At 52.7% G+C, this 18286-nt stretch overlaps 1 protein-coding gene and 1 long non-coding RNA gene across 7 annotated transcripts in view; one reads left to right on the top strand and one right to left on the bottom strand.

Annotated features, from left to right (window-relative positions):
- The window catches only part of NVL (nuclear VCP like), a 110634-nt gene extending 96312 nt beyond the window's left edge, over positions 1–14322 (top strand). For 4 of the 6 annotated variants that reach the window (XM_070055376.1, XM_070055375.1, XM_070055377.1 and 1 more), the window contains 2 exons: positions 2080–2196; positions 6216–6341. In XM_070055376.1, the coding sequence (XP_069911477.1) occupies positions 2080–2196; positions 6216–6326 (228 nt within the window). In that variant the 3' untranslated portion in view covers positions 6327–6341. Of the gene's footprint in view, positions 1–2079; positions 2197–6215; positions 6342–13972 lie in introns of those variants that run through there. The other 2 variants (XM_070055378.1, XM_051820594.2) reach the window with 1 other exon arrangement.
- Positions 14323–15507: 1185 nt separating this feature from the next.
- Positions 15508–16504, bottom strand: LOC127483433 (uncharacterized). Its single transcript, XR_007909636.2, has 3 exons — positions 16343–16504; positions 16136–16213; positions 15508–15756 (listed from the first exon to the last, which is right to left on the bottom strand). It is a non-coding gene; the product is annotated as an uncharacterized lncRNA (long non-coding RNA).
- Positions 16505–18286: the final 1782 nt, after the last annotated feature.

The raw sequence follows: 18286 nt of genomic DNA, 5'->3' as shown, positions 1-18286 counted from the left end.
CTGCAATAGTTAGGCCTGGACCGATCAGGAGCCAGGAACTTCATCCAGGTCTCCCATGTGGGTGGCAGGGGCCCAAGCACTTGGGACATCCTCTGCTGCTTTCCCAGGCTAGTTAGCAGGGAGCTGGGTTGCTAGTGATGCAGATGGTAGCTTTGCCCACAATGCCAGCCCCCCAAGAAATTTTTTTATTTTCCTTTTGATACTTCGAATGATTTGATTTCTTCATTCAGTACCATGGTGTTTACTTTCTATGTTCCTGTACATTTAACTTTTTAATTTTATTTTCATTTTACTTAAAAGGCAGAGAAACAGAGAAAGGCAAAGAGAGAGACAGAGAGAGATCTTCCTTCTGCTGGTTTGCTTCCCAAAACCCACAATAGCCTGGGCTTGGGAACTCAGAAGCCATTCCTGGGCTCTCACGTGGGCGCAGGAACCCAAATACTGAGCATCACCTGCTGCCTTCCAGGTTGCACACTAGGGGGAAGCTGGAATCAGAAGCAGAGCTGGGACTGGTCCCTCCTATGTGGGATGCGGGCATCCCAAGGGGCATCTTAACCTCTGAGTCAAACACTCGCCCCTGTGTACGATTCTGGTTTCTTTTGTTGTTGATCTCTAGTTTTTCTCCCCTGGGGACAGAGAAGAGACGTGATACTGTTTCCATATTTAAAATGGGTTGAAACTTGTCTTGAGGACTGATACAGGAGCACATCCTAATAGGTGAAGTAAGCCAGACACAGCAAGACAAATACCACGCGTTCTCCCTCCCACGGGAAGACTCAATTCGTCCATAGTGATTCCTAGCGGCTAGGAAGGTTGGGGGGTGGGGGATGCATAACGGACAGCAGAACCCTGAGGAGGAGGGAACACAGGAGGTCCTGTGTTCCCCGGCACAGCGGGGTGACTGTCGCTCACAGCAACCTAGGGCGTGTTTTATGCAGAACTGGAGGGGAGGAGCTGGTGGGCTGAGGGGAGGAAATGTTAAGTGCAGTACTTCCTGTACACATGCATTGAAAAACCGCCCTGTGCCCATACATGGCACAGACATTGCATGTTAATTAAGGAGAAAAAGAGGACTATCTCACCCAGTATCATCTTCTCCAGAGATCCTGGGAGAGTCTGCAGCCTCTCTTCCTGTTGCAGGAAAGCATCAAGGATGGGCTCCCCAAAATGAGGAAGTCACATCAAAGAAATGGAAGGCGGCATGGAGAGAGGAGGAGGGGCTGGTGGGAGGACGGCCGAGGCCCAGGAGACAGAGGCACGGAGGGTAATGACCCCAGACCAGCTTGCTGCCCTCACACATGAACACGGAATGTCCAGGTGTGCCCGGCCCACTCGCCACCTGGGAACCCTGACCTGATGTCCCTTCCAGGCACATCTGCTTCAACCTTCAACTTCAGAGAGAAACATCCAGAGCAGGGGCAGGTGTTGGGCCCAGCACCTAAGACACCTGTGTCGCATGTCAGAGGGCCTGAGTTAAGCGCAGGCTCTGCTCCACACCCAGCCTCCTGCTGACAGACACCCGGGAGGCAGCAGGCTATGGCTAAGTAGCGGGTTCCCTACCACCCACAGGGGACCTGCACTGGGTTCCTGGCTGCTCAGTTTGGGGAGCGGGGAAAGCTGGAGGCAGGCTCTGTCGCAACCCTCTGCTCAGGTCTACTGCCTTTTCCTGAGGCAGCTAGGTCTGCGTTTGCTGCAAACTGAGAAATATCTTTTTTTAGGGATTCACATGTAGGTGAGACCATGAAAAAGAAGTGCAAAGGAGCAGTTATCACAGCGTTCAGGGTGACAGCTACACTGGGGAGGGAGATGTGATGGGGTCTCCTTGGGGGCGTTCTGAGGTGCTGGTCCTGTTTCGTATCCCATGGTAGGTACGTGGGGTTCACATATTCATATTGACTTTGAGAGACACAGAAAAGAGACAGAGAGAGCTCTCAGCCGCTGGTTCATTTCCCAAATGGGCTTAGTCCAGGTCTCCCTCCACCCTGATTGTATATTTTAAAATGTATCTACACATTTTATGCTCTTCTGTATTAACAATTTTTAAAAAGATTTATTTACTTATGTATTTTTATTTGAAAGAGTTTCAGAGAGAGAGAGACAGAGATCTTCCATCCGCCGGTTCACTCCCCTGATGGCCGCAGCAACCAGGGCTGGGCCAGGCTGAAGCCAGGAGCCAGGAGCTTCTTGATCTCCCAGGTGGGTGCAAGCGCCCAAGCACTTGGGCCATCTGCTGCTGCTTCTCCTAGGCCATTATCAGGGAGCTGGATCCGAAGTGGAGCAGCTGAGACTCAAACTGGCGCCAATAGGGGATGCCGGCACCGCAGGTGGTGGCTTTACCTTCTATGCCACAAAGCCGGGCTCTAATAATATGTTTCATAATAAAAAAATTTTTTTTTGACAGGCAGAGTGGACAGTGAGAGAGAGAGACAGAGAGAAAGGTCTTCCTTTGCCGTTGGTTCACCCTCCAATGGCCGCCGCGGCCGGCGCACCGCGCTGATCCGATGGCAGGAGCCAGGTGCTTCTCCTGGTCTCCCATGGGGTTCAGGGCCCAAGTACTTGAGCCATCCTCCACTGCACTTCCCTGGCCACAGCAGAGAGCTGGCCTGGAAGAGGGGCAACCGGGACAGAATCCGGCGCCCCAACCAGGACTAGAACCCAGTGTGCCGGCGCCGCAAGGCCGAGGATTAGCCTAGTGAGCCGCGGCGCCGGCCCATAAAAATATTTTCAAAGAATTGAGGACAACTGGTTGGGGGAGGGCGGGGACTTTCTGCGGAAATAATTGGCTGAAGTAAAAGTGATTGTGTTCTAAATTACCCAGGTAATTTTCTGTGGCTGGCTAAAGCCGCACTTAAACAAAAGCAAGCACAAGGTGTGTACATTCTTGCCTCCTGCCAACCTGAACTCCCTGTACAAGTGCATTTTGCCCTGAAGAATTACACACAACCCAGATGTACATTTGTTCCTGCTTTGTTCTCAGTGCGAAATATATTTTTTGAGAATTGTACGAAACAGTAAAAAAAAAAAAAGTTCTGCCTGTCCCTCCTCTGGAGCCAAGCCCAGTGGGCTGGCTATGTGGTGAGCTGGCACCTGACAAAGTAAAGTGTGCTCCAAGGGCTCATAGACTTTTTGTAATCTGCAGAGGAGCCAGAAAGGCATTCTGAAGTCAGAAGCGAGGCCGGCTGGCCTGGGCTGGGAACACCATGTGATCAAGCAGCGGCAGGGGTGAGGGACGGATTCCAGGATCCCTCCTTCCTCACCTCTGCTTAGTGTGTCACCAAGCTGGGGGGATGGGGGAATTCCCTCAGGGCTCAAAACTTGAAGGAGTCTGTTTTTGTTTCCAGCTGGGACCTAGGACATGCTCTGGTAGCTCCATTCAAGGTCATTTCAGGTGACTGCAGTGACTTTGATTAGCATCAGGACACCGTGTGGTGCTGTGAGTGAGACCTCACTAATTCATTCACAAGTGTCTATTGACAAATGACCATGAGCCAAGCCAGAGTCCCTCCTCTGTGCCAAGAAGCAGGGCTAATGAACCAATGTGCATATATATGCGTGTGTCTCTCTGTATGCCCGCGCACACACTTACCTAACACATGGGACACACTGTGAAGAGGAGGCGAGGTCAGGCGGTGGGAGGGTTGAGTGTGTGTGAGAAGGGGCGCTTGTGTATAGAGGTGGGTCCTGGCTGGCCTCTGGTCACAGGATGTATGAAGGGAGTGGGATGGAGCAGCACAGCTTTGCAGGGGAGAGCATGCTAGGCAGAGGAACACCAAGGCTACCTCTTGACATTGCACAAGGTGTAGTTATAAGAACATCCACCTGGGGCCAGCGCCATGGCTCACTTGGTTAATCCTCCGCCTGTGGCGTCGGCGTCCCATATGGGCACTGGGTTCTAGTCCAGCTCTCTGCTGTGGCCTGGGAAAGCAGTGGAGGGTGGCTCAGGTGCTTGGGCCCTGCACCTGCATGGGAGACCAGGAAGAAGCACCTGGCTCCCGGCTTTGGATCAGCATAGCTCCGGCAGTAGTGGCCATTTGGGGGGTGAAACAGAGGAAGGAAGACCTTTCTCTCTCTCTCTCTCTCTCTGTCTAAAATATTTTAAAGAACATCCAGCTGCTGCCTGTGACAGGGCTTGAAAGTCCTTCAGGGAGGGGCCGGTGCTGTGACACAGCGGGAAAGCCCCAGCCTGTAGTGCTGGCATCCCATGTGGGCATAGGTTCTAGTCCCAGCTGCTCCACTTCTGATCCAGCTCCCTGCTAATGCACCTGGGAAAGCAGCAGAGAATGGCCCAACTCCTTAGGCCCCTGTATCCATGTGGGAGACCCGGAAGAAGCTCCTGGTTCCTGGCTTCTAGCTTTGGATCAGCTCTGGCCACTGCAGCCATTTGGGGAGTGAACCTGCAGATGGAAGAGCGCTCGCTCTCTCTCTCTCTCTCTCTCTCTCCTCTGTAACCGTCTTTCAGATTAAAAAAAAAAAAAAAAAAAAAAGGCAGGGAGCTGTCCCTCCCCCTCCGGACAGGTGGCCAGACTCCCCCCCCCCCACCCCGCCCCGTTTCCTCATGGCTCAATGCAGCAGCAGCACACTGGGACGAGACAGTGGCAGGGCCAAGGCCAGTGCTCAGCTTCTGCCCAGGGCTTTCCCACCCTGGGGCCCTTTCCCCTCTTGGGGTCCTGGGGAGGACAGGGTGGAGGGCACAGGAGGACCTGCTTCACAGTAAATTTTATTTTCATTTTACCACAACTAGAACTGGGCCAGGCCACAGTGCTCCATGTGGGTGGCAGGGACTTGACTGCTACTTGCTGCCTGCCAGCATGGAATTGGAATCAAAGCTGCAACTTGAACCTGACACCCACACCCACACCCACTTCAGCCTGTCATTTTATTACGTATTTGTTTGAGAGACAGAAAAACAGAGTTCCCATTGCTGATTCATTTTCCAAATATCCACAGTGGCTGCAGCTGGGCCCAGCCGAAAACAGGGGTAAGGAGTACAATCTAGGTCTCCCATATGGGTGGCAGGAACCCAATTACTTGAGCCAGCACCTTTGCCTGCCAGGCTCTATCTCGATGGGAAGCTGTAGTCCAGGAACCAGGCACACTGGGGAACTGGGCATCTTAGGCACCAGGCTGAACACCTGCTCCACCGAGGCTGTCTTTGAGAGGTGCGATGATGGCTGACTTGGATACTGTTTTTGCCACCTTTCTGTGAATTGCTGCAATTTACTTTAGCAACAGAAAAAAATAAAGTGAACAAAAACCCCAAGTGCATAAGCGAACTGCCTTGTGGCACCTCAGCCGATCATTCTACCCCTGCCCTTTGAACCGCCTCTTTTCTTGGGCTAACCGAAACCGGTACTTAAGAGCACTTCAGTCTTCTCTCCTTTCCTGAGTCACTTGTTTTTTGCCTGTGACTATGTGTGAAGCATTATCTAGACCTTAAACCTTTAAGCTTTTCATAATTGTGCTTTGTTTCCCTAAAGAAAGGGACTTCTAGGAGATTAAGACTTGCCCTGCTGATAGGTAGAGTGACTGAGAGAGAGGGAGAGACAGAGAGAAAGATCTTCCAGCCGCTGGTTCACTCTCCAAATGGCCACAAGGATCGGGGCTGGGCCAAACCAAAGCCAGGAGCCAGGAGCTTCTCTTCCAGACCTCCCACGTGGGTGCAGGGCCCCAAGCTCTTGGGCCATCTTCTGCCGCCTTCCCAGGTGCATTGATGGGAGTCAGCACAGGCATTGTAAGCAGGTGCCACAAATGCGAGCTGCTTGGGCAAGTCTTTCCCTGTGCTTGTGTCACTTTCTTCATGAACAAGCAGAGGATGGTGGGATCAGAGCCAGCCCAGTGAGGGGCCCCTGGGATTCAGAGAAAGGTGGCACAGCAGAGCCGTCTGCCGGATAGTGCCCCTTGTGGACTGGCCTTCCTGGGTCCCCCCTCCTCCTAGCAGCCTAGGAATGTCCCCAGGGGCAGCTTCCAGCAAAGAGGGATAGGGGTTGGCCACCACACACTTCAGCTTCCCAGCCTCTCAGAGAACCTTTGACAAAGATCCTGGCTACCAACTCAGGCCCAGAAAACACACAGCAAATCTGTGGCTTAATGAATTACCCTAAGGCAAACCCCTGTGCGGCCAAGTCCCAGGCAGGGCCCAGCCCCACTTGCCTGCAGGGCAGATGCATCTGCCATCTGCCTTTTCTGACCCTTTCCTGCCCACTTCTCGCTCCCAGGACTGCCCTCCAAACGAGCCACTTGTGACCGAGATTCCTGTCTCGGGGTCAGTTCTTAGTGAAACCCAGCGTCAGGCAGCAGACGAGGAAAGGTGGAGAGAAGACGTCTGAGAAGAGAGCTGAGGAGGAAGAATCGGCTGGCTGTGCTGGAGCCAGGCTGGCCCCACGGGGGGAGCACAGAGGCCCGGGCACGCAGCAGCCCTGGGCCTGCAGAGCAGAAAGCACCTGGCGAGGCTGTGCCACAGGAAGTGAGTGCAGAGGAGGCTGTGGGGAGGGCTGGCCTGGGTGAGGCGAGCGGGGGCCAGACCCCAGGTGCTGACAGGCAAGGTGTGGGCGCACGGAGTGGGGTGCTGACGCCGTCCCGAGGGCTGACAGGTTTCCTTCTCCCTCTCTCACACGCTCACGGCAAGGTCAGCTGTGAAAACTCAGTTTAATGTTGGCTGTTCCAGGCCTAGGACAAATATTTATTCAGGAGAGGTAATTAAAGAACCAAGTCACCTCCACCTGAGCAACACCAAATGCATAGATGTGTGGCTTCCAGACCCTGCTTTGTTCTTAGCGTTGGCTCCTCCGGGAGGCACAGGCAGCACAGCCCCAGTCCTGTCCCAGCGTCTGCAGCCAGGGAGCTGTGTGCGGCAGGCGCAGGCACAGCCCCCAAGAGGCAGCCCTGGGACAGCCTCTCCAGCAGCAGCAGCAGCAGCCGCCCCACCGGTCTCTCCAGCTGGTCGGGGAGAGTGAATCAGGCTGTTGAAAATTACCCAAACCTAAGTAAGTCCGGGAGGGCATGACTGCACCTGCGTGGCTGGTGCTTGTCCTTGCTGCAGTGTGCCACAGGCCTCTCTGGAAATATTTGTCGTGTAGATTGATGTGCGCAGTGAAGATTCTGCTGATTGAAAGCCTCAACACACCAGGCAAATTCACGGAGTTAGAAAGTGCACGGTGGCGGGGGGGGGGGGGGGGGGGGGGGGCGCGGCCAGAGGCTGCAGGGAGCAGGGATCCAGTTTCAGTCCCTTCTGGAGATGAGTTGCACAACAGGGAGTCAGCGCTTAGACCGATGGAACTTTACACTTAACAATGGGAACAATGTTGTGTTGGATGTGACATGTCCTCTGACACAATTTTTAAAAAGATTTGCTTATGTATCTGAAAGGTAGAGTGACTGAGAAGGAGAGAGAGAGCAAGCGAGCAAGCGAGCTTCCATACTGGTCCACTCCCCAAAGGACTGCAACAGCCAAGGCTGAACCAGGCCAAAGCCAGGAGCCAGGAACTCCATCCAGGTCTCCCACATGGATGGCAAGGGGCCCAAACACTTGGGCCATCCTCTGCTGCCTTCCCAGGTGCATCAGCAAGGAATTGGGTCTGACGCGGAGCAGCCAGAACTCGAATTAGTGCTCCAATATGGGATGCAAATGATGGTTTAACCTCAGGGGGCCAGCACCCTGCCTGAGTGGGTTAAGCAGCTGCCTGCAAGGGCCAGCATGCCAGATGAGCACTTGTGTAAGTCCCAGTTGCCCCATGTCCTATCCAGCTCCCTGCTAATGTGCCAAGGAAACCAGTGCACGATGGTCCAAGTGCTTGGGTCCCTGCCACCCACATGAGACCAGGATGGAGTTCCTGGCTCCCAGCTTCAGCTTCTCCCAACCTCAGACATTGAGGCCATTTGAGGAGTGGAACGGAGGATGGAAGATCTCTCTCTCTCTCCCTGTCTTCTCTGTCTCCAACCAGTCCCCTTCCCCGCCCCTCGTAACTCTGCCTTTCAAATAAAAAAATAAATAACGGTTTAAAAAAATAAATAAATCAGGAAGAAACCAGCCAAGGAGTGTGGGCAGCAAAGGAGTCACGGCTGTGCCTGGAACAGCTGTGAGCTCTCCTCTTTCGCTGGTGCACCCTGAGCAGCTGCAACACCCCAAGTTCCCAGGGCACAGGAACCAGCAGTCAGAGCCCACAGAGACAAGCAGCAGTGCGCTCGGTCATCGCCCAGCCACTCTGGCTGCCTGGGAGGCAGGTTCGCAGATAAGGCTGGCTGGCAGGCAGTGCTAGCCACATCCTGTTTTTCTTCTTCTCCTCAGTGGCTCTGAGATGCCATTCACAGGCAGGGGCTCTGGCTGGGTCCCTGGGAGCCTCGTTTTGACGACGAGGCCAGTCATCCCTTTCTTGTTGGCCGGCTGTGTCCTGCACCTGCATTTTCCTAGGATGGCTTCTGCATGACCTAAACTGGGCCTGGCAGAGTGATGGTGGTGGTGTTACTGGAGAAATGCAGGGTTCTTGTCTTCACGCAAGAAAGAATTCAGACGTGAGACAGAGAGTAGTGGGAAGTATTAGGGAGGGACACCCATAAGGACCTGAGAGAGAGTGCGCAGTTGCTCGGACTGGGGGGGGAGGGGGCGGCGGCGAGGTTACATGGTTGAGTAGAGAGAGTACCCCAGGCGGGCGGCTCAGCAGAGAGGCAGAGGGCCGCCCGGTTGGGGGGGGGGGGCGCGGGTTTTAAGGAGCTGGGTCTTTGTCTTCACACATCTCTTCCTGAAACAAAGGATTTTATGGCTGTAAATATTAAGAAGCTCCTATCTGAGTTTTCCCTTGAAGGTATCAGACAGGAGGAAGCCTAGCTGGCACCATCCTGGGTTCAGAGGAAGGGTGAGCAGGACCCTCTAGAGAATGGGGATCTGCAGCAGGGTGTTTGAAATGCAGATACTGGGCTGCACCTGGGAGATTGTGGAAGATTTGTCAGGCAGAAGGGGCGGGGACCTCCACCTGGCAGGTTATCAGGTAGAAGGGGGCAGGGCAGGATGCGAATACTGGGCTGCCCCTGAAACATTGTCAGCAGATACATATGCTGGACATAGATGTCTTCTCTTTAGGCTTTTATGTCACACACACATAAGCTCATAACTGACTTCCTACCTAACAGAGGGAAAATCGGCTGTTCTCTAGCCAGCTCTGAAGAGTATTGGGATACATGGGAGCTCAGGGCCACAGGCTCCGGCTCTGACTGCTGACTCAGCACTTTCCTGCCCAGTCAGGTGTGGAAGTGCCTGGCAAGTTGACAGGCCACACAACTCCCAACTCACACTCCCTCCCCGGCTGGGGGCCTCCCTGCTACCCAACTCCTTGGAGGGGCAGAATTGAAATCCACTTTAGAGACCTCGTGTGTCAGACTAATTAGGAAGAGGGCTCTGAATGTGAGGAAAATGTTCATAGTAAAATCCTTTCTTAAAGAAATACACATGTTGGGTCCCTGTTGAGTCCCTGGGCGTTAAGCTGGTACTTAGGAAGCTCCATATGGGTGTAGGGCTTCGTGTCCCAGCCCCTCCACTTCTGAGCCAGCTTCCCTCCTGATGCATCCTGGGAGGTAGCAGGTGATGGCTCAAGGATTTGGGCCCCTGCCACTCATATGGGAAACTCGGATGGAGTTCTGGGCTCCTGGCTTTGGCTTAACCCAGCCCTGGCTCTTTAGGGCACTGGGAGATGAAGTTCTCTCCATCTCTACCCTCCTCCCCATCCTCACCTCTCTCTCTCTCTCTCTCTCTCTCTCTCTCTCTCTCTCTCTCTGTTGTGCCTTTCAAATAGATGAAAACAAAAATAAATATTTTAAAATGTCTAGAACTCAAACACTAGAATTGGTTGTTGTGGACATTTGAGAAGTGAACCAGTGGATGGAAGGTCAATCTTTCTCTAGCTTTCTCATTACCACTCTGCCTTTCCAAACAAAACAAGACAAAGACAAATTGTAGAGGGTAGCCCCTGGGCATTTGGAGGAGTGCCCTAAGATAAAGACCAGAGCATTACCTACCTGGGAAAACCTCCCAGACCGCAGAAAGCTCACCCTGAGAACATACTGCAGTTACAAGTTACATACTGCAGTTCTTGGATTGTAACACATGTTGCAACGCAAGGCTCTGGCTGCCATGCCTGCTGCCGTGGCAATAACCACCCTAAGACGGGACTGAGGCTCCGGGTAAACCCCTGGACAACATGCCACAGCAGGAGTCAGCTCCCACCTGACCTGCTTGCCTGTTGCTTCCTTGTAGTGTGCTCGGTAAGTCTATTTCTACCATGATGCTAACCTCAGTCACTCGCTTCCTGCCATACAAAGGTGTAGACTTTTTTTTTTTTTTTTCAAGATTTTTTTATTTGAAAGAGTTACACAGAGAGGGAAATAGAGGTCTTCCATCCACTGGTTCACTCCCCAGATGGCCACAACAGCCAGAGCTGTGCTGATCTGAAGCCAGGAGCTTCCTCTGGGTCTTCCCATGGGGTTCAGGGACCCAAGGACTTGGGCCATCCTCGGTGTAGACTTTGAGTATAGACACTGGCTATGCGTTTTGTCTGTATGACTTCAATATTCTTTCCTTGGCTGCATAGTGGAGATAGTACCAATGTGCAGATTCTTCCTGCACAAGGAAGTCAGCGCAGTGTCTGTGTGCATCTGGCTGTCAGTACCCACGATGCGTCTGGAAGTAAGGAGGCTGTGGGTGTCCAACTGCTCCCTGTGACAGGCAGAATTGACACTTTAGTTCTCAGAAATAGTTAGACCTCTTAACATCTCATTCTGTGGGGTAGGTTAAAGTTCTTCCCATACCTTTGCTTATGTTGTTAATTTACTCAGCAAACCTCCAGAGCCTAGTAACCTTCAGGGCTGCCCGGTCCAGATGGGACTGGTGCAGTGTCACAGTGCATGGAGTGCAACCATGCGCCTGCACTGCTTTCCAAGAACAGCGCCACACAGGGAGTGGATGGGGCTTAGCGCTCCCCACGGAGCAGCCTCCCCATCTGCAGAGCCCTCAGACGCCCGAATTCCCAACCGTCCAGACGGCACCATCGCCCAGCCCCTTCTTCCATATGTGTGCAAACAGAGGTTTCTGTAGAGGTGTGGGTCTATGATTGAAGGGTGGTGCCATGGTGCGGTGGCCAGGGCTCCAGTTTGCAGCAATACAAATTCAAATCAGTTTCTTGTTCTGCCCATTTCTTGGCAATCAACTTGATGCAAGTTACCTAGTGTCTGTGATTCTCAGTGTCCTCCTCCTTCAGATGGAGATAAGATTACCTACTCCATATTGTGTGTATTAGAAGGACATATGGAGGAGATAATGCTCAGCTGTGGTATAGCAGGTCAAGCTGCTGCCTGCACACTGGCATCCCATATGTGCACCGGTTCAAGTTCCGGCTGCTCCACTTCTGATCCAGCTCCCTGCTGATGCACCTAGGAAAGCAGTGGAGGATGGCCCAAGTACTTGGGCCCCTGAACCCATGTGGGAGACCCCAGGAGCAGCTCCTGGCTCCTGGCTGTCATCTGCCAATCTTAGCTCAACCCTGGCTTTTGTGGCCACTTTGGGAGTAAACCAGCAGATGAAAGATACCTCCCTCTCTCCCTCTCTATCTCTCCTTCTTTCTGTGTAACTCTGCCTTTCAAATAAATAGGGGCCAGCATTGTGGCATAATGGGTTAAGCCACCACCTGCAATGCTGGCATCCCTTATAGGCACCAATTCTAGTCCCAGATGCTTCACTTCCAATCCAGCTTCCTGCTAATGCACCTGGGAAAGTGGCAGAAGATGGCCCAAGTGCTTGGGCCCCTACACCCACATGGGAGACCAGAAGAATCTCCAAGCTCCTGGCTTCAGCATGGCCCAGCCCTGGCTGTTGTGGCCATTTGGGGAGTGAACCAGTGGATGGAAGACCTGTCTCTCTCTGTCTCTCTTTCTCTTTCTCTGTAACTATGCCTTTCAAATAAATAAATGTTTTTTAAATAAAAAATAAAAGAAAAAATTTCAAAATGTTTACAAAAATTTAAAAAGAAAGATAATCTTGCTAAATTCAATCGAAATAGGATGGCTGTTTTCCTGGTTTATGATCACACTTGGCTCTGCTCCTCAAAGAGACAACAAGGGGCCAGCACTGTGGTGCAGATTAATCCTCCACCTGCAGTGCCGGTATTCCACATGGGCGCCGGTTCTAGTTCCTATGTGGATGCAGAGGCCCAAGGACTTGGTCCATCTTCCACTGCTTTCCCAGGCCACAGCAGAGAGCTGGATTGGAAGGGAGTGGCAGGAACTAGAACCGGCGCTGGTTCATGTCCCGGCTGCTCCACTCCCAATCCAGCTCTCTGCTGTGGCCTGGGAAAGCAGTGGAAGATGGACCAAGTCCTTGGGCCTCTGCATCCATGCGGGAGACCCAGAGGAAGCTCCTGGCTTCGGATCAGCTCAGCTCCAGCTGTTGCGGCTATCTGGGGAATGAACCAGTGGATGGAAGACCTCTCGCTCTGTCTCTCCCTCTCACTGTCTGTAACTCTATGTCTCTAGTAAATAAATCTTAAATTAAAAAAAGAAAAGAAAAAGACTCATGGATAGAAAAACAGACCCAGCTGGCGCCACGGCTCACTAGGCTAATCCTCCACCTAGCGGCGCCGGCACACCGGGTTCTAGTCCCGGTCGGGGCGCCGGATTCTGTCCCGGTTGCCCCTCTTCCAGGCCAGCTCTCTGCTGTGGCCAGGGAGTGCAGTGGAGGATGGCCCAAGTCCTTGGGCCCTGCACCCTCATGGAAGACCAGGAGAAGTACCTGGCTCCTGCCTTCGGATCAGCGCGGTGCGCCGGCCTCAGTGTGCCGACCGCAGCGGCCATTGGAGGGTGAACCAGTGGCAAAGGAAGACCTTTCTCTCTGTCTCTTTCTCTCTCACTGTCCACTCTGCCTTGCAAAAAAAAAAAAGAAAGAAAGAAAGAAAGAAAGAAAGAAAGAAAGAAAGAAAGAAAAACAGACCCATGGATACAGGGCTCATGTGCTCAGGGGATGGCAGCCTGCAAGTGGCATCTCACCCCCAGTCAGAAGAGCAAGGACTCCAGGCCAAGGAGCTAAAAGCCAGCTCACTCCTGAAGGTCTAAGGAGGTTTTGAAATTTTCCTTTTGCTCTTTCCTTGGCCAGCCCCTCCCTTTGGTGGAAACAAGTGCTGCAAATTGCTTCAGACTGGTTGGAAAGCTTGGGCCTGGGCCTGGGGCTAGGGCTGGGCCTGGGCCTGGGGCTGGGGCTGGGGCTGGGGCTGGGGCTGGGCACGGCCTAGGGAACCCGGGGAGAAATCAGGTGCTCTGAAGGCAAAGTGTCCTCTTCCCACAGAAAACAGCAGAGGCTGGTGTGGTAGGGAGAGGAAAACAGGAAAAACCCTCCAGGATTTGTTGAATTTGTCATTTAGCCTTGATGTTTGGTGAATTATTTTGCTTTTATTTATTTAATTTTAAAGATTTATTTATTTATTTGAAAGAGTTACATAGAGAGAGGAGAGGCAGAGAGAAAGGTCTTCCATCGGAAGGTTCACTCCCCAGTTGGCCACAACGGCCAGTGCTGCGCTGATCCGAAGCCAGGAGCCAGGAGCTTCTTCCGGGTCTCGCATGTGGGTGCAGGGGCCTAAAGACTTGGGCCATCTTCTATTGCTATCCCAGTCCATAGCAGAGAGTTGGATTGGAAGTGGAACAGTCGGGTCTTGAACCAGAGCCCATATGGGATGCCGGTGCTTCAGGCCAGGGCATTAACCTTCTGCGTCACAGCACCTGCCCCTTTTATTTATTTATTTTTAAAATATTATTTCTCTATTTCAAAATCAGAGAGAGAGAGAGAAGGAGAGTGCACTTCCATCCACTGTTTTACTCCCCCAAATACCTGCAACAGCCAAGACTGGGCCAGGCTGAAGCCAGAAGCCAGGAATCCATCCACGTTTCCCACATGGATGGCAGAGACTCCAAATCCTTGAGCCATCCTCTGCTTTTTTCCCAGGTGCACTAGCAAGGGGCAGCTGGATCGGAAGCAGAGCAGCCAGGACTGGAACTGGCTCTCCAAAACATGGGATGTGAGTGTTTCAAGTCGCCACTTAACCTGCTGCTACAGAACACTTGTTAGTAAAATGGTACCATCTTCCTAAGCCCAGCGTGGCTTGCTAGCAGTCAGGTGACCCAATAGCCCAATCACAAGCGTCAGCTCCACCCCCACCCTAACGGGATTTGCCGCTCCCACTCCCTCACCTCTGCAAAGCTATCTAAGAGCTGTTCTCCCAGCACAGGCTGTTCTCGCTGTGCACGGGGAGGCAGCCCTTCGCGTTTCCCCGACCCGACAATGAACCGTTTCCCTCACTCCGGTGTTCGGTGTGTTTTGTGGTGTCCTTTCCTTTCAGTACCCATCCCTATTTGTCTGTTTTTGCGAAGTTAACAAGAGATGAAACACGGCTTTTAGGAAATCGAAGGATGATAAGAATGTGCAGTTGTTCTGAAAGTGTCCTCAAAGCCGGACGCAGTGAGCTGAGTCTCCGTGGAGAAGACCCATTGCCATCCGGGGCGCTCTGCTGGGCTCCTTCCCCCAGGCAGGCCAGTGCGAGGCGGCCTCCACAGGCCATCCCCTGTGGTGACCAGCCCTCGGCCCCCAGCCCCCAGCCTTGGGTGTGGCCAGAATGAGGCAGACCAGCTCTGACCAGGTTTCCGTGGGCTGGCACTGGGAATTGCTGGAGCTGAAGCACACGTCCACCCAAAATATGGCCAGCTGACCTGAAAGTGCTCTTTCGAAAGACAGCAACAGCCAGGAAGCCGCTTTCTGCCTAACGCCCAGCCTGGAGGGGAAGAGCCGATTTCTCCGTGGGTGGTTATGGCTAAGAGCTTAGGGTGGGGGGAGAATGAGACACCTTGTACAAAACAAAAACAAAAACAACCACACACACACACCAGTCTCAGCTATTAAGAAAGCATCATGTAAGGCTCAAACCAGACACTGGACAAATGAGGGGTGACTGGGCAGCGTCTGGAACCCTTCCTGGTGACCTAGTGGAGTAGACTTTCATAATAACCTAACAGGGGAACCTAACCTCCTTGCTTTAGCAACTTCTGATGTGTAACGATTCAGAACCCAACATTAAGCGTAGTTCAATTCCTTTAGGCCTTTGTCACAGTGCATCTATTTTTCCTTTCCCAAGGTTTACAGAGATCTGTAACTAATGACTGATAATCTACTTTAAAAAATTTCTTATTTATTTGAAAAATAGAGTTACAGAGAGGGAGAGAGAGCTCTTCCATCTGTTGGTTCACTCTCCAAATGGCCTCAACAGCTGGGGCTGTGCCAGGCCAAAGCCAGAAGCCCAGAGCTTCTTCTGGGTCTCCCACCTGGGTTCAGGGGCCCAAGCACTTGGGCCATCTTTCTCTGCTTTCCTAGGCCATACCAGAGAGCTAGATCGGAAGAGGAGCAGCCAGGTCTTGAACCAGCACCTGTATGGGATACAGGCAGTGGCTTTACCCACTACACCACATACCAGCTCTGATAATCCACTATTTTTTTTTTTTTAAGATTTTATTTATTTGAAAGAGTTACAGAGAGGCAGGAGAGAGAGAGAGAGAGAGAGAGAGAGAGAGAGAGAGAGGGGCCTTCCAACCGCTGGTTCACTCCCCAGATGGCCGCAATGGCAGAGCTGTGCTGATCTGAAGCCAGGAGCCAGGAGCTTCTTCCGGGTCTCCCACATGGGTGCAGGGGCCCAAGGACTTGGGCCATCTTCTACTGTTATTCCAGGCCATAGCAGAGAGCTGGATCGGACGAGGAACAGCCAGGACTAGAACCGGCGCCCATATGGGATGCTGATGCTTCAGGCCAGCGCTTTAACCCGCTGCGCCACAGCGCCGGCCCCAATCCACTCTTTACTCTGTAAAAAGGCTGCTTGTTTCTTTGGGTTCCACCTTTCTTCCCATCGGGGTCCTGTCTGTCCCAGCACTCCGTGCAGCCACAGTTACAGCCTCTGCCTTTGAGCTCTAGCTTTTGGTCTTGTGTGCTAATTTATACGTGCCTGTTTTAGCAACTACCTTCCTACCCACAGGGATGCACCTGAAACCCTTTCCCCTCAGCTGAGTTCAGCTCCAAGCCTCAGAGGCTGTTTGCCAATTCAGATAAAACTTGGCAGAAACTTACCTGGCCTTTCCCAGGTGATGCTCCCAGTCCTCTTATTTCCTCAACCGTGGCATTGGCTCTGTACTTGCATGCTCTGTCCTGGAATCCACATATTGTCAAACCCAGCGCCTTCTCCCGTGTCAGCGCACTCCCTGGGGCTGTCCTACCTGCTAACACCCCTTGCACGTGTGCCCCTCCCCCTGGCCCTGGATAGCACCCAGCTCTCACCGATCAGCCTCAGGCACCCCCCCTCCCTCCGCCAGAGCCTCTGTGCCAGGTGCCTCAGCCACCTGCTCCTCGCATCGCAGCCCTGAGGCTCTGAGGGGCCTGCTGGCACTGCTCTTGCATTCTGAAGGCGTGGCTGCTGTCTTCTCCCTGCCTCTCCAGCCCTAGGTCATCAGCTTGCTTTTGCTTTATTCCAGATGAATAAGGCTCCTAGAATATCTTCCCAACAGGAAACAACACATTTCCTTGTCCAAACAAAGAGCTTCTAAGTCAGCCAGAGAAGAGGGAAAATAGACAGAACACAGGCTTTGACCCTCCTGGCTTCTGCCCTGGCTCAGGGTGTGACGCCCCAGGCTAGTTACCTTCTGGCTGGCTTCCTGCACCAAGCACAGGAGATAAGGCTTGCCTCCTCAGGCCGACATGGATTAAACTGAAAATCTGCACGTGCGGCCTGCCTGAGCGCTGATAACAGTGTAGCGCCACCGTCCTGGCCACCTGGTCCCAGCCACAGCCCGACTCCTGTTTGGCGTGGTGAGTCCTTGGTCACTGAATGCTGATTTCATGTGCACCTCCCAACACTAGAGTGCCAGCTCCTTGACTTGGGCCCATGTTTTCTCTTCATATCCTCACTCCCTACTGGAATCCTTGGTCAACAGCCTGTAGAATGAATAAATGAGTGCATTTTTGCTAAGGACTTAAATGTTTATTACTTTGTATTACAATTTTGTCCCACCTGATTTTTTTTTTATTTGACAGGTAGAGTTATAGACAATGAGAGAGAGACAGAGAGAAAGGTCTTCCTTCCGTTGGTTCACTCCCCAAATGGACACTACGCCGGTGCGCTGCGCCGATCCGAAGCCAGGAGCCAGGTGCTTCTTCCTGGTCTCCCATGCGGGTGCAGGGGCCCAAGCACTTGGACCATCCTCCACTGCCCTCCCCAGCCTCAGCAGAGAGCTGGACTGGAAGAGGAGCAACCGGGACTAGAACCCGGCACCCATATGGGATGCCGGCGCTGCAGGTGGAGAACCTATTGTGTCATGGTGCCAGCCCCACCACCTGATTTTTTAAAATTTATTTATTTGAAAGGCAGAGTGACAGGGAGAGAGGGAGGGGGAGAGGGAGGGGGAGAGAGAGAGAGAGAAAGAGAGAGAGAAGGGAGAAAGAGAAAGAGAAGGGAGGGAGAGAGAGAACCTTCCATCTAATAAATCATTTACTCCCCAAATGGTCACAACAGCCAGGGCTGGGCCAAGCCAAAGCCAGGAGCCTGGAACAATAAACTGGTCACCCCCGTGGGTGGCAGGGGCCCAAGTCATCTGCTGCTGCTTTCCCAGGCACATCAGCAGGGAGCTGGATGGGAACCAGAGCTCCATTATGGAATGCCAGTATTGCAAGTGGTAGCTTAACTCACTGTGCCACAACATTAGCCCCATATTAAAATTTTAGATTGCTAAGAGTTGGGATACAGAGACGCAGCTCAGCCTCTGGCACAGAAGTCATCAATAAGCCAGCAGGGTGAGCACCTATGGTTTTCATCCCCATGCCTGTTTCTAGGACCGGGCTCATCAAACCAGGGGGTGCGGGGCCAAGAGTTTTGGCTTAGTCACACTCTGCATTTCAGATTCTATTTTCACACCTGACTAAGTGTGACCCTGGGCCAGTTATTTAGTCTCTCTGCAGCTCAGTTTTCTCATCTACAAAGTAAAGATATTAATAGTACTCCTTACACCATAGAAGTGTTGAGACTTAGGTTTATAAAACACCTGGCACTGGGGCCAGTGTTGTGGCGAGGTGAGGTAAGCCTCCATCTGCAGTGCCAGCATCCCAAATGGGCACTGGTTTGAGTGCCCACTTCCGATCCAGCTCCCTGCTAATGTACCTGGGCAACCAGTGGAGGATGGCCCAGGCACCTGGGCCTCTGCATCTATATGGGAGACCCGGAAGAAGTCC

This window comes from Oryctolagus cuniculus, chromosome 13, assembly GCF_964237555.1.
Source record: "Oryctolagus cuniculus chromosome 13, mOryCun1.1, whole genome shotgun sequence".
Lineage (NCBI taxonomy): Eukaryota > Metazoa > Chordata > Mammalia > Lagomorpha > Leporidae > Oryctolagus > Oryctolagus cuniculus.
Note: the sequence above shows the minus strand (reverse complement) of the source record. Positions and strands in the feature narration are given on the sequence as shown.